Here is a 27,013-nt window from a genome sequence, read left to right on the forward strand (position 1 = left end):
CAACCAACCTTCTTAGGTCAGTTGTGAATTGTGGTGTTTCTTAATTACTCATAAGTTACTGATCACTTATTTTGCATGATTTCCATATAAAGGAGAATATCTTTAGTTTTTTTTTTTTTTTAGTTGAAAGTATGTGGGTGTACAAGTAATAAATACATGTAGATATATTTATCTACATATAGATATACATATACATATTTATCTACATGTAGATATAAATATATGTAGATAGAAAATGGTAGCTTGGCTAGCTTCTTTTGTAGACAACGCTTATTTATCTCTTTACTCTTTCTCATCATCTTACTTGCCCTCTCAGCTTGTCGTTACTTTCTCTGTTTACCTCAAAGACATCACCCAAAGTTGTGAGTGTTTTTGGGATTTGGTCGTGGTGGATACAGAAGAAAGTATCTATTTTCTTGTTTCCGCTTCTACAGTTACGTCACGTGCTTTGTGGTTCATACGTCTCATCTTGCCAAAGTGCGCCTCTTAGAGCTGTCTGCTTTTGTTGCTGTAAGTCGTCTCCGAGTCCTTGCGACCCCCATGGACTGCAGCATGCCAGCTAGCTAGATCTGTTTACAGGGACAACATCCAGTTCCATTAAGTGTGTCGTCTTGCATTGCAGGAGCTATGCCCGTCCCAGACCAGCCTTCGTCAGCCTCGGAGAAGACCAGCTCCTTGAGCCCTGGCCTCACCACCTCCAATGGGGATGGCTCGGAAACAGAAACCACCTCTGCCATCCTTGCCTCGGTTAAAGAACAGGTAGAAACATGCCACTTTTCTGACATATTGCAACATTTTTGAAATTGTTCTTTCTGGATAAAAGCTGGTAATTTAGTTACGTTGGGGAGAAAATCATGATTTTCTAGCAGGATATTGGTGTTCATTATACCATTGTTACTAAAATATGATTATAACAGCTTTTGACTCAGTTTTTATTCAAGATTTAGGAAGCTTTCCTTGCAAAAATAGTCTACAGAAAAAGAGCAAAAATTGTAGTCAAATTCTTACAGGTGAAGTTTTGGCAGATTCATTGATGGATGAAATGTTTAATACCGTTAAATGTGTGACGCCAAATAATTGGTCTGTGGGAAACCTAAAGTCTAGTAAAATTTCAAAGTATATCCATGATGCTAAAAAATTGATAAGGGTTGAGAACAGATGATTATCACGGTGGGCTAAGCAAATTCATATTCTGTGTGTTTCTGAGATGGCTTTGGAAGAATACATTTCAGAACTTTTCCTGCAAAACTAAAGTCTAAATGATTCTTCTTTCACCATTTCTTTGCCAAAAAAATGGATAAGCAAATCAAATCTGAAGTCTCATGTTTAAAAGTAATTGTTTCATAAAATTCATGTTTCTTCTATATAAAAGGTGGTAATTAAAGCTGGAAAGTCAAGTTTTTTACATTTGCTTCTTTTCCTTACCGCGGACTGGAATGTAAATCAGTGTTTTGTTTTAAGTGCAAAAGCATCCTGTCTTTGAATGATATTATTCAGGGATGCTGAATTAGCAACAGCAGTAGGAGAAAAGTGACATAGTTTTCCTGAACCCAGGAACATCTTAATAGAGTGATAGACTAAATAAGGCCATTACAGACTCAACTAGGAGAAGGCCTTCGGTTTTCCTAGAGAAAACTGATTTTGTTTAATAAACGGGAACTGATTTTGGTAAAGGTTGATGATCAAGCTATCAAGGAGTAGCTAAGGAAAGATCCGTTGAAGGAATCAATGATGCTATTAGCTAAAATTGTGTCACCAGGTCAGAAAGTGTGAAGCAAAATTAGGAGAGATGAATGGACGGGTTGGGTAATCTAGTTTGTGAAAATGGTAAGTAATCAGGAAATTGGGTTGAGGCCCAGACTGTATTGCTTGATTAATTTCTTCTAAAAGCCTACCCGTGAGCGTTCTCTGGTTATTTTTCATGAGCAATGGAAAGAGAGAGGGAAAGTCCATGCTACTTCCCATACTCCAGATACTGCTTTGTTATATCGCTGGGTTATGTCGTGGATTTTTATTCTGGCATAGTCTGGACATCTTGCTAGGCCACTAGCTTTAGAGTAGTGACAAAGCGTAAGGCATGAGAAATAAATTTAATAAGACAACCAAACCTGTCTGATGAAAAGATCCCACTTGCCTTGGGGCATGGCCTAAAAATAAAAATATATAAAGAACATAGATAAGCAACAAGCACTAAAATTTTTTTAAAAGTTACTGTGAAGAGTTTATTTTCTAATTATTAAACTCGTTTCCTTGCTCATAGATAAGATGAGATTCTTTGTGACAAATAAGTAATATGAGGAGGAATGAAAATCTGTCTTGGGAAGCTGAGATAGAGCAGGTGGTAACACCCAAATCGGAGACATGGGTGTCAGGTTCCATGTGTGGTGTCTAAGCAGAAATCACTCAGCAGCAGAGCCCATGGACTTCCTGGGTGTGGCCTCACGGAAACAACCAATCTCTTCCTTCACTGGGGGATTTTTGTCCTAAATTATTCTCCGGATGTCCTTCCTCTCTTTTTCTCAGGGATAGCCTGACTTTTTATGGAGCTAAAACTAAGTTAAATGTATTTTTATAAAGCTTTAGCTGAAATTAAGGAAGATAACTTTAAAAATTAATACCTTCCATGGTTCTTAATAATTATATGCATAATCTATTTATAAATCTTTTCACTTAAAGGATATTTGCCTGGCCCTCTTTAGGTGCTAATAAGAAATAACTTTCTTGAGTAAGAATACTATCTCTTCATTTAGAGAATATCAAGTAAAAAATTTTATGGCATTGCACGTATTATCACTCCAGTCCTGACTCCTTGGGAGTCATTTCTGCAGCAGGGAATTAAGTTTTTTATTTTAATCATAGCAGGCATATATTCTGAGGTGACTGCGTATAATAGGCTACATGATTTAATTACTCATTCATTAAATATACTGAGTACGTTATACCAGTAAATTACAGTGAAGAGTAGCAATGGAAATAAATATGTAAAGAAAGCTCAGTCTAGTAAGAGTTCATTGGACTACGTCGTTAATGAGACTAAGAACACAGGTTCTTAGGCTGGTAGTTGACATTGCATGGAAATAAATTCTAGTCTATAACCATTGACTAGAACTTACATCCTGCCAAACCCTGAGCCGTGGAATGTGTCCCATGTTGGATGTATGGCATGACTGAGGCATTTGTAAGCTGAGTCCTAAAGTGTTTGAGCAGCCATCAGTCATGGACTGTTCAGTGAAAAGGTGTTCATTGATCTTTTTTCTCTGTTCTGATTTCCCGTCTCAATTGCTTTTTAACTGGTGAATTTTGTACTTTTGCATTAACATAAACAGACTGATGATTTATGCTATACTCTGTGGGTGGTTTTCTGTGTTCCAGAGACATTGGTCTCATTTCCAACATTTACCAAGTCTCTTGTCCTGTGTGGCTCCAAGGGCGAGACACTCAGTCCCTACTTCTTCCCCTGTGTGTGAGTGTCCTTTACTTAAAGAGGAAGAGAGGACAGAGGTTGGGTGATGATTCTTGTCATGTCATCTGCACAAATCACTGAGAGGAGACTGATAACCATCCATCACAAAGAGGAGCCAAAGTGATATGATGGCTAAAAGGGTGAGAAGGGTCAAGGGATTTAAAGATAGGAGATAATTACTATGATGGTGGCAATGACCCATAAGAAGAGAAGAAATTAGTGATGCTTGACAGAGGGGTGTGATTTCAGGGGGAAAGTTACTGAGTAGGTGAGAGTGAAGGGGACCCAGTGCAGCAGTGAAGGGAACAAAGACAGTTCATCTATGAGAACAGAGACGACATGGTTGCAGGGGGGCTGATGGCTTGGCTGGAAATGTGTCTGTTTCTATTCTGCTGTCATCACGTAGACATGGTCAGCGCGTTCTGAGTTGGAGCCTGTTTGAAGTCTGAAAAGCTGGAGGTGGAGAGGGAAAGGCATTGGATATGATGGATGTAAGAAAATGACTATAATGATGGATATTGGAATTGATGCTAAGTGACAAGGGGTGAAAGACAGGAAAATTGATAGGAACAAAGGATTCACAGAGCCAATAGCTACAGATGCTGATAGCATGAGAACCATGGGCTTAAATCAGGAATTTGAAAGCAATTATTGTTAATGTTGAGGCCTTGGTTATGACTCTGGGAAGTAAGGTCAAATCAAGAAAAGAGAGAGAAAGATAGTTGTTGACTGTGCAAGCTACTCTAAGGATGACGGCAGGGCAGTGGCTCAAATCCCCATTACTGGAGGGGAGAGGCCCAAGGCTGCCCTGTGACTGCAAGAAATGCAAATATGTTTGCTTCCAGTTTGTCTGAGAGTAGTCATCTGATCCTCACTTTCTTGTTTTTGTTTTTTTAAAAAAATTGTTCCAATGCTGGGCTGTAGTATTAGACGAGAATTTACATTTACTTGCTCTAAGTAATGTTGATCTATATATTTTATCTTAAATCAATATGGATACTACTTTGCTCTTAAGAAAACCATGACTTTCCTAAAACTGTACCTGTTTTAAAATATATTTTTTTCTTTCCCTTCAGTTGATCAGTGTTTAATTTGACCATCATATGCTTTCAAAGCTGGTGTCTAAAGGATCTTCTTATATAAGCTAGAAAAATCATGGGGGCTTTTGTTAACTATTTTTTTTTTATTGAAGTATAGTTAATTTACAATATTGTATTACTTTCAGGTATAGAGCAAAGTGATTCAGATATATATTATTGACATATCCTTTTTCAGATCCTCTTCCATGGGGAGCTACTTAAAAACCTTTAGATTTTTGGAAAACCTTTAGAGCTCATATAGTTTATTGATCTTTGTAAATTATTATGGTACAGATAAATGTGTTTTTTGTCATGAGTCTACCAATGAAATATGTTTAATAATGAACAGATTAAATAGAAAATTCTAAGTACAGAACAGTAAATGCAAATGTGTTATATTGTATTTATTCAATAGTGTTTATCCCATGCCAACTATGTGCTTTCCCTGGGCGATACACAGATTTGGAGTATTATTGCTTTCAAGTATAGCAATGAAGCTAAAAATATAAGACAAACACATATAAAGAGTTATAAGATTTTTTTTTAATTGTGGGTGAATTATTTATCTGTTTGGTTTTGGCTGTGACAGCTCTCCGTTGCCTCGTGGGCCTTGCTCGAGTTGCAGTGAGCGGTGTCTACTCTCTGGTTGCGCTGTGTTGCCTTCTCACTGCAGTGGCCTCTCTGGTTGTGGAGCACGGGTTCTGGCACACACAGGCTTAGCAGTTTCTGGACTCGAGAGCACTGGCTCAGTAGTTGTGGTGCACGGGCTTAGTTGCCCCGAGGCATGTGGAATCTTCCCAGATCAGGGATAGAACCTATGTCTCCTGCATTGGCAGGTGGATTCTTTGCCACTAAGCCACCCCCAGGGAAGACCTGCGGGTGAAGTTTTAAGAAAACACTCTATTCAATATATTATAAAATTCCAAATGGTTTGTAACAATAAACATATTCCTTAAAATTGATTGTGTTTATAACTCTAGACGTTCTGTCGCTACAGTAACTTCTCCTGTTCTTTAAATTCCACAAGGATTGAAGATTATATTATTGCTTTCAAAGGAAGTTTTTAGTATCATGATTTAGGATATTGGTAATTTTTAAGTAACAAAACAGGATTATTTTGCTTTTAATCATTTTTGTTATTATGTTTAATGTAGAAAAGTAGGAGTAGAGGCATTTCTGAGCTCCCAGAATGGGCAAAACTACTGCAGAGTATTTTGCATATGTCCGACTCATATGAAGGTACTAAAAAAGTATTTAGAAATATTTATCTTACATAAAATCTAAAAAAATCTGAATCATTTACATTGACTCATGTGTTAAGATAGCATGCCTTTATTTTCACTTAGAGTCCACATTTTTATAGCTTTAAAATTACATAGCTCTGTATAACAAGAGTATTATTGGGAAGGAGTACATTATAAAATGCTTAGTTAATTGGTATTTTTCCAGTGCTGCATAACACTGCAGAATTTCTCAGTATTATTCGTGTCCCTGTGATCTGCAACAATAGTTTCTGATTACACAATGTGGAAAATGACCTATGTAACTAATCAGTTTCCAAAGTATAGTTTGGGAAAATATTTTATGAAACTAATGATGAAATTATCATCCATGAAAAAAGAGGAAATTAAAACACCTTTAGGAAAGGTCAAGAAGATGGAGAAGGATTATCTGCAAAGACTAGTGAACTTTATATTCATTTAGGCAGAGAAGAAAAGAATTAGATCATAGTGACCTGAGTTGAACTTTCTCCATGTATCAAAATTAAAATGAGAATTATTTGATTGATAATTTTAAAATTTATTTCTTTTTCAGCCAGCTATAGATTGAAAGTTTTTAAAAGAGGGACGGGGTCATGACTTTACTCTTTTTTCATTTCTAGACCAGGAGCTATGTTAGGGGCAGTGAATGAACTGGGTCTGGGTAGGTGATATAGCTAATAACAAGGAAAGGGAAGAGCCTGGAGTCAGGAAGGATCAGAAAGCCTTAAAGATATAACATGCCCAGTAGGGGAGCTAGTTGTAGCTGCAGTGACCACATGGGTATGTAGTCTTCCAGCAGGGCAAAGAAAGCAAGCACATACTTTAAGTAGAGGTCTGGAGTTCCAGCTCAGGAGGAAAGGGGTGGTCACGTGGCACCAGACTGATAGGATCAGCTAGGCTTGAAGCAAGTCTGTTTGGATCCTGGATCCTTTGAATCACAAAAATGATGATTGAAATGGGAGATCAAGGAGGAACAAAGCTCATAAACTATTTGTGTAAGATTTGGGAAATTAATGCTGCAGGTTTTAGTGACGGCTGGATAACTCTGCAAGTGTGGATACGCTGTCTGCCTCCCTTCTTCTTTGCTCCCTCGTTTGTATTCTAGTCTTGCCTGTAAGTTATTTTGAGTTCTTTTCTCTAAAGCTTAATTTTCTCCTTAACATTTTACTTTGTAACTCTTCTCAAGACACATATGTACTCATCCATCCTTTTAATAACCCCAGATTCTATTCTAAGCATTAATTCGTTGGTTGATGTCTGCTTAGTCTCTTTGAAGCTGTTATTTGTTCAGTTTTTAGGGGACTGAAGGCTATAATGGGAAAAATAAAAATGGACTAACCCTTTACATGCTAAAAGTTAGAAGACAAGCTCTTAATAGATGGGGTTTTGTAACATGATATTATAGTGTCTAATGTGTCTTTCATATTTTTTGTTAGAATTCATTGTTATTAATATGTGAAATCACATTGAATATTTTAAATGTGGTGTTTTAATAGTTTTAAGTAAGCTTTCCATTAGAAAATGATTTGTGCACATTGTGAAAAGTTTAAAAACTCAAAATGGAGTAAAGGTGTAGATTTTATTTGAGGATAACAATGCAGATTGTTGCTATATTTTGGAGGATTTCCTTCTTAGATTTTTTTATATGACTATATAATTATTTGTGCACATTTTTGTTTTTCTTTATGTTTTATACTTTGTACATTTAATATTATATCAAGTATTTTTATATCACTAAATATTTTAGAACATTTTTTCTAATGGTTATGTAAGTAGATGCACTGGGAATTATTTAATATTATAATTTATTTTTTTTAACTTTTTTCTTATTAATTGAGCTCTTCAGTTGATTCCATTTTCTCAGATTGAAAAAAAAATGACATGTCATACTTTCTTGTACATAAATCATTGGGTCAACTTTGACAGAGGCTGCCTGGAGCAAAGTTTTAAGAATGACTTTAAAAACATTTGCAAACTCACTGAGAAAATCTGTCATAATTAATTACTGATAAGAGCCACAGGCAGGATGTATGAAGCAGGAACTCCTGGGGTACCATCCTATACAGTGTTTGTGTGGAAAGGAAAATTAACAAATAGAATATTCTAGAGGGAGTAAATGGGAAGAACATGTTTAGTGTTCAGAGCAACTGAACCAAATATGGTAGAAACAGTCAAAATAAACATAGGAATTATAGCAGGACAAGGAAACACTGTTAAATAGAATCTCAAAATGCCAAAAGAGTTCTTTAAAAGGATGGATATTAAACTCCTTTAAATTTTATATTTCAATAAAATATATATTACATATTTCTTTAAATGTTTGTGTGGAACTTATTTCATCACATATGTAATTAAATGATGACCTTTCTTTTAAAAAAATTAATTGGTTCATTTTAATTGGAGACTAATTACTTTACAATATTGTGGTGGTTTTTGCCACACATTGACATGAATCAGCCATGGGTGTACATGTGTCCCCCATTCTGAACCCCCTCCCACCTCCCTCCCCCTGCCATCCCTCTGGGTTGTCCCAGCGCATCTGCTCCGAGTGCCCTGTTTCATGCATCGAGCTTGCAGGGGTCTATGATGACTTTTCTTTGGTGATTATTTTGTGAATATTTCTATTTATGACCAAAGAAATTGAAACTTGAAAAACTATTTAGTTTGCTTGTTTGCTTAGTCTTGCTCAGTCACATCCAACTCTGTGAGACCCCAGGGACTGTAACCCACCAGGCTCCTCTGTCCATGGGATTCTTCAGGCAAGGATACTAGAGTGGGTTGCTATTTCCTCCTCCAAGGAATCTTCCTGACTCAGGGATTAAAGCAATGGCTCCTGTGTTTCCTTCATTAGGGGCAGATTCTTGACCTTCTGTACCATCTGGGAACCAAAATAAGAAATTGCTGTAGAATTGAAATGAGCAGTTAGCTTGGTTTTCTCTGTGACCAAAGTTTTCCTGAGGCCAAGTTAAATGTTGCCTGTGCCTTTGTTGCTTTTATTTAACTCAGAAAAGGGAGGTGGGTCATTTCACATCAACTTGATCTATGATATATTTTTGGAATCTGAAGGAATCATTAATGAGACTCCAAACAGACAGACTGACAAAGGTCCATATTGTCAAAGCTGTGGTTTTTCTAGTTGTCATATATAGATGTAAGAGTTGGACTATAAAGAAGGCTGAGCACTGAAGAATTGGTGCTTTCCAATTGTGCTGGAGGAGACTCTTGAGAGTCCCTTGGACAGCCAGAAGATCAAACCAGTCAATCCCTAAAGGAAATCTACCGTGAAATATTTGTTCGAAGGACTGATGCCGAAGCTGAAACTCCAATACTTGGCCTCCTGATGCAAACAGGCGACTCACTGGAAAAGACCTTGATGCTGAGAAAGATTGAGGGCGAGAGGAGAAACGGGTGGTAGAGGATGAGATGGTTAGATAGCACCACTGACTCAGTGGACATGAGTTTAAGCAAGCTCCAGGAGATAGTGGAGGACAGAGTAGTCTGGCATGCTACAGTCCATGGGGTCGCAAAGAATTGGCTGAACAACAAGAAAACAGACATATTTCAGTGAATTTGTGTAGCTCAGTGTTAGTGTCTGTAGTGAAAATGTGGGGTGATGGGAGTCCCAGGGGTTAAATACCATAGCATCACTTTCCTGGAACATTCCTGTTTTTCAGAGTCAGTGGTTTGCACTGACATTATCTGTGGTGTGCATCAGTAACACAGGTAAACATGCCCCAGGCAGCCCATCGATCATGTTCAAGTTGCTGCCATTCGACTGCAGTCATTGAAGGAATGTGCAGGTTCATGCCCTGGGCTCTAAATGAGCCTGCTATCTAGTGGCTGCCAGGGAAAAGTGAAGACCAGCCTCCTCCTTTTTCACTAATGGCAGGTTTTGACTTTCACATTCTACTCATGGCCTCCAGGACCACTTGCTTAATAAATAGGAGAAAGAAGGACCCAGTATCAATGCGACCAAAACAAACAAGCAAAAATCACTTTGGACAAGTAATCTTCAACATTTCTTCAACAATACTAGCTAGTTCTAGTCACCAAGTCAGTAGATTTTTTAAAAATTTCATTGGCGAGTATAGCTTCTTTGCAATGTTGTATTAGTTTCTGCTGTATAGCAAGGTGAATCCGTTATACATATACGTATATCCCCTCTCTTTTGGATTTCCTTTCCATTTAGGTCACCACAGAGCACTGAGTAGAGTCTACTGTGCTACACAGTCAGTTCTCAGTAGTAATCTATTTTATACAAGTCAATAGATTTAGTTATCCGAGATGCATTTTGCAGCTTACACCTCCTGGAGGAAAAAGTTATGTTCAGAATTTAAAATTAGATTACAGAAAAGTCTATTTAAGGTTGTTCCATAGTTGTTGGCAAGTCCAAGCAATTCCATGAGCAGTTGGACATGGCTGCCTCTTATGTTCTGAGTGGCAGGATTCCGAGCTATCAATCAGACTAAGTTGCTTCAGTTGTATCCGACTCTTTGAGACCCCATAGACTGTAGCCCACCGGGCTCCTCTGTCCATGGGATTCTCCAGGCAAGAATACTGGAGTGCATTGCCATTCCCTTCTCCAGGGGATCTTCCCAACCCAGGGATCGAAACCCCATCTCTTGTGTCTTCCTCATTGGCAGGTGGATTGTTTACCACTAGCACCTTCTGGGCAACCCACCAAGGGTCTTTAAATCTTTGAGTGGATTGCAAGCCTCTGCAGGACAGTTGTAGGCCTGCTGGCCAGTACTCATGCCCACCACCTCTACAGCATTTAAGCCCTCCACCCAAACAAAAGATCAGCTTTGAACCTAACCCTTTAGCTAACACAGGTGCTTTTACAAAATAATACCATTCACTCCAACTACTGGTCAGAGACCTGCAGTTGCCTGTTATAGACCTGTTGGAAGCCAGAGGCAGTTTATGCTTAAAATAAATAATCTAGAATGTGAATTCTCTAATTTGGGAGCTCTGCTGAGGTCAGGAACAGCACCTCAGTCCTTCACAGTAATACTTTCCAAGAGTGTGGCTTTCAGAATGCTGAAGAATTGATGCTTTTGAACTATGGTGTTGGAGAAGACTCTTGAGAGTCCTTTGGACTGCAAGGAGATCCAACCAATCCATCCTAAAGGAAATCAGTCCTGAATATTCATTGGAAGGACTCATGCCGAAGCTGAAACTCCAATACTTTGGCCACCTGATGTGAAGAACTGACTCATTGGAAAAGACCCTGATGCTGGGAAAGATTAAGTGTGGGAAGAGAAGGGGACGACAGAGGATGAGATGGTTGGATGGCATCACTGACTCAATGGACATGAGTTTGAGTAAACTCCTGGAGTTGGTGATGGACAGGGAGGCCTGGCGTGCTGCATGGGGTCGCAAAGAGTCGGACACAACTGAGCGACTGAACTGAATTTAACTGAATGAAATGACTCCACCTTTAGGGGGAGTTGTTATTGTTCTTGTTTAGTGGCTAAGGCATGCCCAACTCTTTGTGACCCCATGCAGTGTAGCCCACAAGGCTCCTCTGTCAGTGGGATTTCCCAGGCAAGAATACTGGAGTGGGTTGCCATTTCCTTCTCCAGGGTCTCCTACATTGGCTGGCAGGTTCTTTACCACTCAGTCACCAAGGAAACCCTTAGGGAGAATAGAAATAAGAAATTACTATCCTGGGAGCTTTTCGGGGTTGTATGGAAGACTGATATTGAAAACCTTTTGCACACTGTTGTCATATGATTTAACAGAAGTAAAATATTTTAGTATTAGAGATATAGTACTATTATTGTAGGAATAATAGTTAAAATGCTTATTTTCTGAAAAACATCCAAGTTTATGGATTAATTTATGGGATGGATAAATTTATGGTTGTGACCAGGTCTTCTCTCTTTCCTGTGTCCCCAGCACCCAGGTGAGTGCCACACCCAGAGAACATGTTTAACTGTTTGGTGTTGAGGATGTGCATGCGTGAATAAACTTACAGTATTTTCCTGTTCTGTCATAGTGCAAAAGTGAATGCTTCGTCTAATTGCGATGGAAGCCATTAGTTTAGTTGTGTGGCTCAGGGACCTCGTCTGCGTTGTTAGGTTGATCATGTCTTTCCATCCTTTTTTGAATGGTTTGTTGCATCTGTGTCTTCCCCTGTGGGCTACCTGCATATTGTTTCAGAATTAGCCCATTTACTCTGATGAATCCCAGGCCCCCAAATTGCAGTTTCCTTTATAAACAACCCAAACTGAAACTCGTTTAACCAGGTGGAGTGAGATATTTTCAATTTGAAATGAGGCATGTTAACTGAAACATAACCTCCACTCATGAAATATATAGGTGATTGTCTTTTTTCTGGGCTTCCCTGGTAGCTCAGACAGTGAAGAGTCAGCCTGCAGTGTGAGAGACTTGGGTTCAATCCCTGGGTCAGGAAAATCCCCTGGAGAAGGGAATGGCTTCTCACTTCAATATTCTTGCCTGGAGAACTCCATGAACAGAGGAGTCTGGAGGGCTTAGTTCATGGGGTTGCAGAGTGTCAGACAAAAATCTTTTTTCTTGAACTAAACTTGTGTGCCTTATTTCATCTAAAATTTAAAAAGCCATCGACTCCCCTGTTAGAACGTGAATCAGCAGCTTCACTCATAAAAAACACACAAACATCTAATTCCTTTTTTTCTATGCAATTATACCAAGTTCCTCATATTTGTCGGGAAACATACTTTTCCCAGAGGATAGAACAATCCAGCTACTATAATCATCTGGTGGTCTCATATTTCCTTTCTGTTTAGGAGGTTTTTCACCATTTCACACCTGATGGAACTCAATATGGTCGTATTAAAATCTTCTGATTATTACAGATTTTGATGTGTGTTGTTCTGTGTGTTTATTTTGAATGTTTGTTTAATGATGGTATGCCATATGTATTGCATATGTGTGGGGCTTTTTGTTTTTGTTTTTGGCTTTTTAATGTATTTGCATAAGATACATCATTTTTTTTAATTAAATAAAAAATTTTAATTGAAATATTGTTGATGTACAATGTGTTAATTTCAGATATACAGCTAAGTGATTCAGTTATATATATATATATCTCTCCAGTATATCTGATTTACATATGCTATGTATATCAATTATATACATCTTTTTCCAGATATATATTCTTTTTCAGATTCTTTTCCCTTATGGCTTATTACAAAATATTGAGTATAGTTCCCTGTGCTATACAGGAGGTCCCTGTTGTTTATCTATTTTATATATAACGATATGTGGTCAGTTGCTCGCTCGTATCTGACTCTTCATGGCCCCATGGCCCCTGTAGCCCACCAGGCTCCTCTGTCCATGGGATTCTCCGGAGTGGAAATGCTAGAGTGGGTTCCATTCCCTACTCCTGAGAATCTTCCTAACTTGGGCATCAAACCTGCTATAACTGCATCTCCTGCATTGTCAGGCAGATTCTTTACTACTCTCGCCACCTGGGAAGCCCATATATGGTAGTGTGGGCTTATCCTAACAAAGCTCCTAATTTATCCCTCCTTTCATCATGAGCTTCTTTATATGCACTTTTCTGGACACATAAGACTCTTACTGGTCCACAACTTTATAGAAGAATAATTTCAGTCTTATCTATGGGTTACAGGAAATAGTCTTCATATGAAAATGTTCTGAGGATTTCTTATAAGAAATGCCGCAGTAATAATCATAAGTGCTGTTGTTGCAAATCCCTTATTATGTCCCCAGCTCATGTGAAGGTTTATTTTGCAGCATTTTCTCAGGGGAAAACTTTGCAAGTGAAGATGGCCTTAAAACACTTCACAGGAACATAAAATTGGAATATACTTTCATGTCAACTTCAGAAGTGAACAGGTTGTTCTTGTGAGAAATGTGGACCCTATATAAATGTTGCCTCATGGTGCATTAAAACAGGTGGCAATATATTGACCCTTAAAAAGTGTCTACAACACTATGTCTCCTCTCTTTGACCTTCTTCTGATGTGAGTCTAACACTCTCTCCCATTGATAAATGGGCTCAATATTCCCTGTCCTTTACTTTATTTAGACTCGAGACTGTGGTGTGGTAGAAGTGACACTGAATTCTAAGACTGGAGCATTAAGGGTGGTACACCTTCTCATTGATTCTCTTGGGATCCTCATTCTTAGAAACCAGTCACCATAAAGTGGATGTGGCTGTGTGCAGAAATGCTCAGTCCCTGAGCTCATAGCCACGTCTGAACTTCTGGTCGATATCAGTGTCAACTTGCCAGCCTTTCCAATGAGCCATCTACTGTTGATTCCCCTGTCAAGGGGCCCAAGCTGCAGACTGATACTTGGACACCGATGACCACGATAAAGCATTGTGGTTTCAAGCCCGGTTGGGGCTGGTTTGCTACACAGCAGTAGATAACCAATTCAGACATTTTCCTGTGCTTATAAAAAAATCATTGTATTAGACCATCTGTATACTTTTCTCTGCTTCTAAGTCTTATGTTTCTATACATCCTGAGGTATCTTTACAAGATTAGCTTATTGAATTATAACTCACAAGCCATACATTTCACCCATTTCAGTGGTTTTGTGTATTCATAAAGTTGTACAGCCATTGCCACCATTCAATTTTGAAACACTTTTGTCCCCTCAAAGATAATTCCTGTACCATTAACCATCACTACCCATTCTCCTCAAACCTCATGGCCCTAGGAAACAATATATTTTCTGTCTTTATAGATTTTCCTATTCTGGCCATTTCATATAAATAAAATCATAAATATATATTTGTGAATGGCTGCTTTCACAATTCATGTTTCAAGGTTCACCCATATTGTAGTATATATCCTTGTTTCACTCCATTTTATTTCCAAATAATATTCCATTCTGTGGATATGTTTCATTTCACTTCCCATTCATCTGCTGAAAAACTTTTGGGTTGTTTCTACTCTTTGGCTATTGGGAATAATGTTGATATGAGTAGCTGACTATAAGCTTTACATAGACATATATTTTTATTTCTCTTGGATAAATAACTAAAAAGGGAAATTGTTGGGTCATCTGGTAACTCTAAGGTCAACATTTTGAGAAACTGCCAAACTGTATTGCAGAGAGGCTGTATCTGCTCAAGCTCCCAGTTCTTCACATTCTGCCATCACTTTTTCTTGTCCATCTTATTTATTTGAGCCATCCTAATGGCACCCCACTCCAGTACTCTTGCCTGGAAAATCCCATGGATGGAGGAGCCTGGTAGGCTGCAGTCCATGGGGTCGCTAAGAGTCGGGCATGGTTGAGCGACTTCACTTTCGATTTTCACTGTCATGCATTGGAGAAGGAAATGGCAACCCACTCCAGTGTTCTTGCCTGGAGAATCCCAGGGATGGGGGAGCCTGGTGGGCTGCCATCTATGGGGCCGCACAGAGTCAGACACGACTGAAGTGACTTAGCATGGGCTGAGGCAACTTTTCAAAATGATTTGCTAGACCAGAACCTGAGGATACACACCAGACAATCCTATGGCTGATCAATAATACATTTTTAAATGTTTAAGTATTATATTAAAGAAAATAATTAGCAGTACATTTGTACTGTAGACAAAAATAAGTTCCCAAACATGAATTGGTATAAGCCCCAGTATTTCTGGGGTAGCATTCCCAGTCTTGTAAAGAGCCCAGAAGCCAAGTCATATTAGTTTCAGATAGAAGAACTAATGATGTCTGGCTTGCAGACTATGGTCGGAGGGTGGGAGGGATGGGGTAAGACAGGAAGAAGAAGGACTGTAAGAGCTGCCATCATGACTTCCTGGTAGCCCAGTGGCTAAGACTCTGAGCTCCCATTTTAATGGGCCAAGGTTTGATTCCTGGTCAGGGAACTGGATCCCACATGCTGCAACTAAGATTTTGTGTGCCACAACTAGAAGATTCTACACACCGGGACTGAAGAGCTTGTATGTTTCAACAAAGATCAAAGATGCCACATGCTGAAACTTAAGGCCTGGCGCATCCAAATAAAAATAATGAAAAAAAAAAAAAAAAAACAGAGCTGCCATCAAATATTTGTTATGGAAAAGTAGGAGGAAACACCTACTGAATAGGTTTTGTACACCTAAGAGAGCTGGAAAAAAGGATTAACATCTGGAGGAGGCACGTTTTGGTTTTTTATGACATGATTCTTGCTTGCAAACTTAGGCAACTTTAAGCTGAAAAGAAATGTCTCAAAGACATAGGTGACTCATGAAATATGTGGAAGATCCCAGTAGTCAGACTTGGGACTCATGTTGCTAAGGATGATGGCCAGTTTTCTTGCAAGTCTACCTTGGGGATGGTTTCAAAAGGTGGTAATTTTTAGAAAATGGAAGGAATGTTCTCAGGGGTGCTGGCAAATGACAAATTTAGGAAAGTATCAAAAAGTGCAACTAGTTATTACTGCCTTCTCAGGAAATCCATCAGCAAGCCAAAATCAATGGCAGCCCTTTTGAAAAATGGGTGGCAGCGTTGTTTCTCAGTCACTCAGTCGTGTCTGACTCTTTATGACCCCATGGAATGCAGCATGCCAGGCTTTCCCATCCTTCACCATCTCATAGAGCTTGTGTAAATTCATGTCCCTTGAGTCAGTGATGCCATCCAAACAGCTCATCCTCTGTCATCCCCTTCTCTTCCTGCCTTCAGTCTTTCCCAGCATCAGGGTCTTTTCCACTGAGTCAGCTCTTTCCATCAGGTGGCCAAAGTATTGGAGTTTCAGCTTCAGCATCAGTCCTTCCAATGAATATTCTGGACTGATCTCCTTTAGGATGGACTGATTGGATCTCCTTGCAGTCCAAGGACTCTCAAGAGTCTTCTTCAGCACTATAGTTCAAAAGCATCAGTTCTTCGGTGCTCAGCCTTTTTTATGGTCCAGCTCTCACATCTGTCCATGACTACTGGAAAAAACCATAACTTTGACTAGATGGACCTATGTTGGCAAAGTAATGTCTCTGCTTTTTAATATGCTGTCTAGGTTGGTCATAGCTTTTCTTCCAAGGAGGAAGTGTCTTTTAATTTCATAGCTGCAGTCTCCATCTGCAGTGATTTTGGAGCCCAAGAAAATAAAGTCTATCACTGTTTCCATTGTTTGCCCATCTATTTTCCATGAAATGATGGGACCAAATGCCATGATCTTAAAGATCATATAGATCATGGATCATAAAGAAAGCTGAGTGCCAAAGAATTGATGCTTTGAACTATAGTATTGAAGACTCTTAAGAGTCCCTTGGACAGCAAGAAGATCAAGTCAGTCAATCTTAAAGGAAATCAGTCCTGAATACTCATTGAAAGGACTCATGCTGGAGCTGAAACTCCAATATTTTGACCACCTGATGCAAAGAACTGACTCATTGGAAACAATCCTGATGCTGGGAAAGATTGAAGGCAGGAGGAGAAGGGGATGCCAGTGGATGAGCTGGTTGGATGGCATCACTGACTCAAGGGACATGAGTTTGCACAAGCTCTGGAAGTTGGTGATGGACAGGGAGACCTGGTGTGTTGCAGCCCATGGGATTGCAAAGAATCAGACATGAGTAAGAGACTGAACTGAACTGAGCTGTAATGATCTGAAGGCTTCTCTAGGGATTAATTATTTTTGAAATCTGACTTTCAATTTGCTAGTAAATAAATTCTTCTTACTAGTGTTCCATCACTAAAGATAAATATTACAAGTAATTTTAAAATATTGGCCAAGTTTGAAGACATGCACATTTGTCAAATCTGCTAAGAAACTATTCCCACTGGTCTCAAGTCGCCTAAACTTTTACATATTTGGCATCTTGCAACAGACCAATTATTATTGTGTAGCATCAGAAAATATTGCCTTCATAGCAACTCCAGTAAAAACTTCGCTAGGATGTTTGTTGAACTTTGATAATTAAGAGGAAAGACAATTGTCATAACTAGGCTGGAAATGTTTCTGCTGCTTTCAAGGACAAGTTAAAATCTCAGAGCTTCTATCATGGCACAGCGTAAGTGAGTGGTGGCTGCAGGAGGTAAAGTATTCATTTCTTAAAAAATAATTTTACTTATTTTTGGCTGTGCTGAGTCTTTGTTGTTGTGAGGCTTGTCTCTAGTTGCAACAAGTGGGGCTAGTCTTTGTTGGGGCATGTGGGCTTCTTCTTGTGGTGGCTTGGCTTGTCTTGTCTTGTTGAGGAGCAGGGTCTCTAGGGCATGTGGTCTTCAGTAGCTGTGTTGTGTGGACTCAGTAGTTATGACACCCAGGCTCTAGAGCACAGACTCAATAGCTGTGGTACATGGGCATAGTTGCTCCCGGGCATGTGGAATCTTCCTGGATCAGGTATCGAACCCATGTCTCCTGCATTGGCAGGCAGATTCTTTACCACTGAGCCACCTGGGAAGCCCATGCCATCTTGTTTTAAGAATTTACTTGTAATCGGTATGGAGTTTGGCTCAATATTTGGCATGGTGAAACAAGGTGAGATACTTGGCACTAGTAGATTTGCTTCAGACTCTTCCATCAAATGCTTACTGAATAGCTCTGGTCAAGATATGTAACAAATCTCCAAAACTAAATTTGATTACCTAGTAAAATGAGGACCATTATCAGAATTATGATGAAATGTGTGCAAATTATAACATAGGTTGTACAAACACATGTTAGTTTATTATGATCTCATGGAAATGTATAGTCTTAATTAGTGTATATGGACTTGGTGAATTGCTCTCCACTGGTCTTTCTTAGGTAATTAAACATATATGCCCTCTCAAACTTTGAATGAGTTCCTGAAACCCAAAAGTAAGTCTGGAGTTTCTTTAGTTACTTAAGAAATTGAGAGAGAGGAGGATATTTGGCTAAGAAAATATATATTAAGTTAGCTTTTAGAGTTTTACTTATTGCCAGATTATTACATGAGATGGTCTATAAATATAATGCTGAAAAGAGAGTGTAGGAAGTGTTTTGAAGCTCCTTGATTACACTTAACTATGTTAAATTTTAACTTTCTGGTAGAATATGTAGATCATCTTTTCTCTCACTTTTCTAAGTCAAACTCTTCAAAAAAAAAAAAACATGCATCTAGAACTCCTGATAATTAGGTCCTTTGTGTTGCTGTGACTTAAAATCCTCTGAAACCATGGGCCTGTGGAACTCCCAGCACAGCCAGTGTCTGACATCAAGGAGTCAGGGGAAAATCATGAAGAGAAAGTTATGTTCTTCATCTTGGTCTGCACATGGAATGGTTGTTGTGTTTAAGAGATGAGGGAGATCTTTCCTACAAAAGTGGGAGTTTAGCCAAAGATACTTGGGAGAATGTTAGGCCCTAAGGTTGGACTTCCCTGGTGACTCAGATGGTAGAGAGTCTACCTGCAATGCAGGAGACGTGAGTTTGATCCCTGGATCAGGTATATCCCTGGAGAAGGAAATGGCAACCCACTCCAGTATTTTTGCCTGGGAAATCCCATGAGCAGAGGAGCCTGGCAGGCTACAGTCCTTTGGATTATAAAGAGTCAGACACAACTGAGCAACTGCAGACTTTCAGGGCTTGCATAAGTCTTAGACCAATGGGGATTCTCACAAAATGAAATCAGGAACCCCAGGTAGTCCTACTTAAATATCAAGGACATTAGCAATATTTGAATTATGCTTTAGGAAGTGCTCCAGTCTTCCTTCCTCTGTTTACTATATGAAGGTCCTTTCATAATACCTGGCATGTAGAGGCTGCTCTTTGGTCAGTGGTTACAATGAAGAAAATTGGCCTTATTTTGTTAGTTAATAATTTGAGAATAGATTTCATTCTTAACCACCAAGGTTGAATTGATTGTGTAAAATTCATTCCAAGAGTTCTGATGTCTTATTGCATTTGGACTGTTCTATAGAAGTAAATGAAATTAATCCACCTATTTCATTCAAATTGTTGGAATACTTACAGTGATAATAGCTTAGTTTAGTGAAACATGTTTTATTCCTTTTCCAAAAATTTTTATTTGATAGCAAAATTCTTGGTATCAAGACTCCTGTACTTTCTGTTTTCATAACAGGGGATGATTTCATTTTTTGGTGGAATGCATGAGTAAATAAGTAAATAACAACTGTTAGGAATTATATGTAGAAAGAAAATAGTAGATGAAATTAATAGTTCTAGATAGAGCTAAGAATTATGAGGTCACGATGTGACTATGTCATTAGCAGTACTACCTCACATTTAATTTTAAAATAATGGAAGCAGATTAAGTCATCTTCCTTATTCACAATCATGTGATATATCTGGGTATTTGCTTGAATTTTTCCTTTTTTGATAATATACACATGAAGAATGAATGAGAAATTTCATTTTCACCTTGTTAACTTCCTTCATTTATGATTTCATCACTTAAACTACTTAGCTGTGTGCCTAATTAAATCCTAATTTATTGGTAGGATTTACATTTTTTTAATCATTATGACTTTATAATGACACAGTGCCACTGCAGGCCTGGTAGGAAGGAATTCAAAAGTTTCCTGCTGGAGACAAGACAGCGTAGAGATGTCTGATTGGTTCAGCCTAAGCCCCCACTTTGTGTACAATTCTAGTTACCCAGTATTTGAGTTGGCTCAGAGGATAGATGGTTTTTGAGTGGCAATTTGAACCATTATGGGCACATTAGTACATTTCTCTGAGTCTTTTTGTCCCAGCAGTATATACTGCATAGAGTTTGATTATCTAACATACAAAGTTTAGGATAATTGGAGGATTTGTTTTGAGCTATGAAGAAATCCAGAATGCTTGGTTGTCCAAATTTTTGAAAAATTTGGTGAGACATCCCAGTATCTTTCCAACAATTTTTTTTTTGGTGTTTGATTTTTTTTTTTCACTTAAATTGGTTCAAATTGAGCTTCAGTTGCATGCATGTGTGCTAAGTCACTTCACTTGTGTCCAACTCTTTGTGACCCCTATGGACCATAGCCCACCAGGCTCCTCTGTCCATGGGATTCTCCAGGCAAGGATATTGGAGTATCCTATCCCCAGGGGATCTTCCCAACTCAGGGATGGAACTCCTGTCTCTTAAGTCTCCTACATTGACAAACGGGTTCTTTACCACCAGTGCCATCTGGGAAGCCCAAAACCAAATGAATTTGAGAGAGTCAATTCCTAGGCAGGTTGATAAGAAGTCCAGGGTCCCCAAGGAGCAGAAAGGGATCTGGGTCTCTCTCAAGGAGGAGAAAAGGACAAACTTTTTGTTTTCTTTAAACCCAGAACTAATGATTACACAACAGCACAAGTCAGCTTAAACTCTGTACTAAGGATTATATAACAACAATGTATCCTGCTTGAGAACAGATTCTCCTTCTTGAGAACCTTCTGACTAATCCTGTTATCTAAAAATCTCTATTATGGGAATGGGCCTGGTAAGATCTTTTTATTGTTAGTTCTAATCCTGTTATCACAAAATGTAAATCATGGGAGTGGGTCTAGTAAGACCTTTACAACCTTGAGACATTCTTTTGACTTACTGTAATAACCAATTTAAAAACTATGTAACTCCCTTGCTAAGACCAGCAAGGGGGTCACTTTCCGTCCCCCTTCTCATGTCTGTGTCAGAAGCTTTCTCTGTCCTTTTTTACTTTAATAAAACTCTGCTACACAAAAGCTCTTGAGTGATCAAGCCTGGTCCTGGGTCCTGAAGTTAAATCTTCGAGATCATGAATTTGACACCATTCACTGAAAGTTATCAAGTTCTAGCTAAATCATGTACTTGAAAATTGATGGGTAAGCTTTTAAAGGCAGATCCATCATTTTTCCTTCTTTATTTTAAGACACATAAAATACTCTTTTAAAAAGCTACTAATGAGTGGAAGCATTGTAGAGTATTGCCTCCTGGCAAGACCTCTAATAACTGAATTTCCAGTAAAGAGCAGGATAAGAAATCTGCTTTCCACATGCAACTATGATTTAGACAAAAGTGCTGCACTCAATATGCCAGCAAATTTGGAAAACTCAGCAGTGGCCACAGGACTGGGAAAGCTCAGTTTTTATTCCAATCCCAAAGAAAGGCAATGCCAAAGAATGCTCAAACTACCGCACAATTGCACTCATCTCACATGCTAGTAAAGTAATGCTCAAAATTCTCCAAGCCAGGCTTCAGCAATATGTGAACCGTGAACTTCCTGATGTTCAAGCTGGTTTTAGAAAAGGCAGAGGAACCAGAGATCAAATTGCCAACATCTGCTGGATCATGGAAAAAGCAAGAGAGTTCCAGAAAAACATCTATTTCTGCTTTATTGACTATGCCAAAGCCTTTGACTGTGTGGATCACAATAAACTGTGGAAAATTCTAAGAGAGATGGGAATACCAGACCTGCCTCTTGAGAAATCTGTATGCAGGTCAGGAAGCAACAGTTAGAACTGGACATGGAACAACAGACTGGTTCCAAATCGGAAAAGGAGAACGTCAAGGCTGTATATTGTCACCCTGCTTATTTAACTTCTGTGCAGAGTACATCATGAGAAATGCTGGACTGGAAGAAGCACAAGCTGGAATCAAGATTGCTGGGAGAAATATCAGTCACCTCAGATATGCAGATGACACCACCCTTATGGCAGAAAGTGAAGAGGAACTAAAAAGCCTCTTGATGAAAGTGAAAGAAGAGAGTGAAAAAGATGGCTTAAAGCTCAACATTCAGAAAATGAAGAACATGGCATCCAGTCCCATCACTTCATGGGAAATAGATGGGGAAACAGTGGAAACAGTGTCAGACTTTATTTTTTTGGGCTCCAAAATCACTGCAGATGGTGACTGCAGCCATGAAATTAAAAGACGCTTACTCCTTGGAAGAAAAATTATGACCAACCTAGACAGCATATTCAAAAGCAGAGACATTACTTTGCCGACTAAGGTCCATCTAGTCAAGGCTATGGTTTTTCCTGTGGTCATGTATGGATGTGAGAGTTGGACTGTGAAGAAGGCTGAGTGCCAAGGGATTGATGCTTTTGAGCTCTGGTGTTGGAGAAGACTCCTGAGAGTCCCTTGGACTGCAAGGAGATCCAACCAGTCCATTCTGAAGGAGATCAGCCCTGGAATTTCTTTGGAAGGAATAATGCTAAAGCTGAAACTCCATTACTTTGGCCACCTCATGCGAAAAGTTGACTCACTGGAAAAGACCCTGATACTGGGAGGGATTGGGGGCAGGAGGAGAAAAGGACGACAGCGGATGAGATGGCTGGATGGCATCACTGACTCGATGGACGTGAATCTGAGTGAACTCCGGGAGTTTGTGATGGACAGGGAGGCCTGGCATGCTGCGATTCATGGGGTCACAAAGAGTCGGACACAACTGAGTGACTGAACCGAACTTGTAGTTGGTTAAAGGATTTTTTCTTGGGTAAAAAGACTTGTTAGACTAAGAGGGGAGTTTGGAAAGTAACTATTAAGTCAGTTATTTGTGAATATTTGTAAAAAAAACAAAAAATTATTCACAATATGCCAATCAAGATTCATTAAGGAGGAACTTTTACAAACTGCCTTTAATTTTTTTTTTCCTTTTCAAAAAATAGATTGCACCCATACAGATAAGAGCAGTGACAATTTGAAGATGTAATGCTTTCTGATTTCAATAAAGCCTTTAAAAGTCTCCTGTGATATTCTTATGTAAAATGAGGAAATGAAGAGTTTATGCATGCCAGTATAGTTCAGATCTTCACTGGCCATGAAATAAAGTCTTCCCCAGTGAGTCCTGGATATTAAATCTTTCAAAAATTCTGTCTGCCTGGGTTTATGGCAACAGAGGGATATTCAATCTAAGACAAAAATCCTTCTCCGAAAAGCTTAAGATATTTTATTTTTACATAGCTATTATTGTTGCTTCTTACATGATAATCATAATAATGTAATCAGTTACGGATTATGTACCATAGTTCAGAGAAATTTTCACTCTTTAGCTTTCTGAATCCTTACAACTTATTTGGGAGGAAGGTTGCTTTATCCCCATGTTGAAGACAAGACTGTGATAGATTTAGCAACTTGCTCAGATTGTATTAAATTTCAGAGTGGATTCTAATCTAAATTTTCTTGCCTTGAGAGCAAGTTCACATCAACACTGCTCTATAATGTGTTTAAATGAAGTAAGAAATTGGAGTAACAGGTGTTGGTCTCTGTAACCTTGAAAAGTGAAAGTGAAGTCGCTCAGTCGTGTCCAACTGTTTGCGACCCCATGGACTGTAGCCTGTCAGGCTTCTCCGTCTATGGGATTTTTCCGGGCAAGAGTGCTGGAGTGGATTGCCATTTCCTTCTCTAGGGGATCTTCCCAACCCAGGAATGGAACCCAGGTCTCCCGCATTGCAGGCAGACGCTTTACCGTCTGAGCCACCTGAATAGAATTTCAGGTAATGATCTTTAGAAAAATACAGCAATGTTGATTTTAAAAAAAATTTTTTTAAGTCATCATTCCTAAGAAGATGAAAACATTTAAAGATTTGTTGAAGCATTTGTTTCTGTCTCTGGAAGATGGATGCCAGTGCATTTTTGCAGGGATTTCCTTTTTTATTTTCTACCAGTTTTATCACCACAGGAACCCTCTTACTTAAGATTTGTTCACTTTGTTTTCAGATATAATCACAAGAAAAATCTTTTGAGTTTTCTTTAAAAATAAATTAGGCCATCACTCACAGCAAACATATATTTTCTGTATAACAAAATTAAATAGAGGGAGTACATTGTACAATTAAATTATCATTTAGCTTGCTCTTAGACCTACAGTTTGGTCACAGGCCTGACCTGTTTAAATGCATGTAACTTGAAAGCAGAGACATTACTTTGCCAACAAAGGTCCTTCTAGTCAAAGCTATGGTTTTTCCAGTAGTCACATATGGATGTGAGAGTTGGACTATGAAGAAAGCTGAGCGCCGAAGAATTGATGCTTTTGAACTGTGGTGTTGCAGAAGACTCTTGAGAGGAAATCAAACAAGTCAATCCTAAAGGAAAACAGTCCTGAATATTCATTGTAAGGACTGATACTGAAGCTAAAGCTCCAATACTTTGGCCACCTGATGCGAAGAACTGACTCCATAGAAAAGACCCTGATGCTGGGAAAGATTGAATGTGGGAGAAGGGACGACAGAGGATGAGATGGTTGGATGGCATCACTGACTTGATGGGCATGAGTTTGAGCAAGCTCTGGAAGCTGGTGATGGACAGGGAAGCCTGGTGTGCTGAAGTTCATGGGGTCACAAAGGGTCAGAAAAGACTGAGCGACTGGACTGAACTGAACTGAAATCCTCAGGGTGCTTTCTGGGTCCCTTCTGCAGGAGACTAGTAGGTCGAGATGGCCAGTTTAGTTTTTATTGATGGTGCTTTTCAGACCATTTTAGTCTTCAGATCCATCACACATTTTCTTCTAATTTTTGCCCTAGGAAAGATGCAAAATTGTCACTCTGTGTTACACTTTATTTCTCCCTATTGGATTGGAACTGTTTTCAGATATTCTAATGATACTGTGGCTGTTGGTATAGAGGGCTTATCTTTCTGATGAAAATACTACAAAAAGAACCCTCCTGGATATGTGTATATTTGGACATCTAAGTGTTTGTATCTTGTATCTACGTGCTAACCATCTCTCCAAGAAGTAAATAATTTTTAACTCAGCCTTCATAAGAATAGCATAGACAGCAAATGGTGTTGGAGAGATATCCCATTCATGTTCTTTTTCTTCATTCTAAAATAAGAAAATAAGATACTGACTATATTTACTATTTCTGCCTGGTCATATATTATTTTTCACAGAAAGATATAAAATATCTAAAGTTCACATTTTTTTTCCTTCTTTTAATCTAATTTGCAGCTGTGTGTACATACCTCTTCTACAGTAACTGAGATGATACCTTTATTTTTATTTATCTTCAGCATGATATAAGGTTCATATAGAAGGAATTATTATGAAATAATCTTACTTTCATACACTGCTTCGGTACCGTTTCCTCATTTTCACTACTACATATAATTAATCAAAAATTAACTTTATACAACCTTTCTGCTCAAACCAATATATTTGGATTTGTTTTGAACCTACGTTAAGTCATTAAATATGACAACTATGGGAAGTTACTAAACTTTAGTTTCTGGGATGAATGACTGCTTAGTGTTATTTTATTGTTTGCTATATAGAAAAACAATGCTTTTATCTCAAGTTTTTAAAAATATTAAATTTTACCCATTTACTCAACACCATCAGAAAATGAGTTTAAAATAAATAAGAAAATTTATATTTAATTAGAGTTTGATCTTCTCAGCACTATAATGTTTTTATTTAAATTATCTTATAAAATTATTTTTATCTTAACATCTATTTCCTTTAGTGAATTAAGAACACTGAAAGTATTTCAAATTTTTCTTGATGTCTGCATGCTATTTGTAGGATCACTAAATTCACTGAATTTCACCCATCATTATAGAAACAAGGGCTGTAAAACTTTGACGAGACAGACCTGTATCCCACGACAAACTCAGAGAGTTGCTTTGTTGAATGTACTCTGGAAAGCTGTTCTTCTTTTATTTTTTTGAATCATCTCCCACTTTGCCATTAAAAATGTTGTGGAAACATTTAGCTGTGTGAGCTCAGGGACCCTGAAACTTTCTGAAGTGGTAATTGTAGAATGAAAGGTTAAAGCAATTTTCTTCTAGCTGATTTAATAAAAGTGATAGTTTGTATGGATATAGTTCTTTACAGATGACCGACTGCTTCTGCAAACATTGATGTGATTTTGTGCTCCTGATGTGGTCAGTGAAGGAAGCTTAGCTCATTTCACTCCACAGGTAAAGAAACTGGGAAACACAGGGCTCAAGTATCTTCTCCAAAATCATACTAATTATTAGTTCAGATCCAAGGCTAGAGATCAGTGCTTGAATTCCTAGTCATGATAATGTTAACTGAAAATCACTGAAGACTTACTCTAGGCCAGGCAATGTGCCACACATATTATCTTATTAATCCTCCCCAGTTACAAGCATATACAATTGTAATGGCCATCTGACAGATGAGGTTTAATGAGGTAAGATAATTTGCCTAATCCCATGTGGCTAATATGTAGCAAAGCATGAATGCTCAAGATGTAAGAGTTATCCATAACTAAAAGTGTTGTAATGCATATTTTATTGCCTCATTTAACACCTCTCTCTTTCAGTTTCCTCACCTGTTCATATATTGATAGTACTATTTAGCTCATAAGAGGTTGTGAGAATTTCAAGGTTAATCTGTAGAGAGCTTAAAACAGTACATAATATGTAGTA

At 38.5% G+C, this 27,013-nt stretch overlaps 1 protein-coding gene across 1 annotated transcript in view; it reads left to right on the forward strand.

The window, feature by feature from the left end:
- Window positions 1-627: 627 nt before the first annotated feature.
- Window positions 628-27,013, forward strand: part of CTNND2 (catenin delta 2) — a 932,875-nt gene continuing 906,489 nt past the window's right edge. Inside the window, exon 1 of the mRNA XM_052659032.1 lies at window positions 628-759. Within this exon, the coding sequence (XP_052514992.1) occupies window positions 628-759 (132 nt within the window). The remainder of the gene's footprint in view (window positions 760-27,013) is intronic.

Source organism: Budorcas taxicolor, chromosome 20, assembly GCF_023091745.1.
Source record: "Budorcas taxicolor isolate Tak-1 chromosome 20, Takin1.1, whole genome shotgun sequence".
Lineage (NCBI taxonomy): Eukaryota > Metazoa > Chordata > Mammalia > Artiodactyla > Bovidae > Budorcas > Budorcas taxicolor.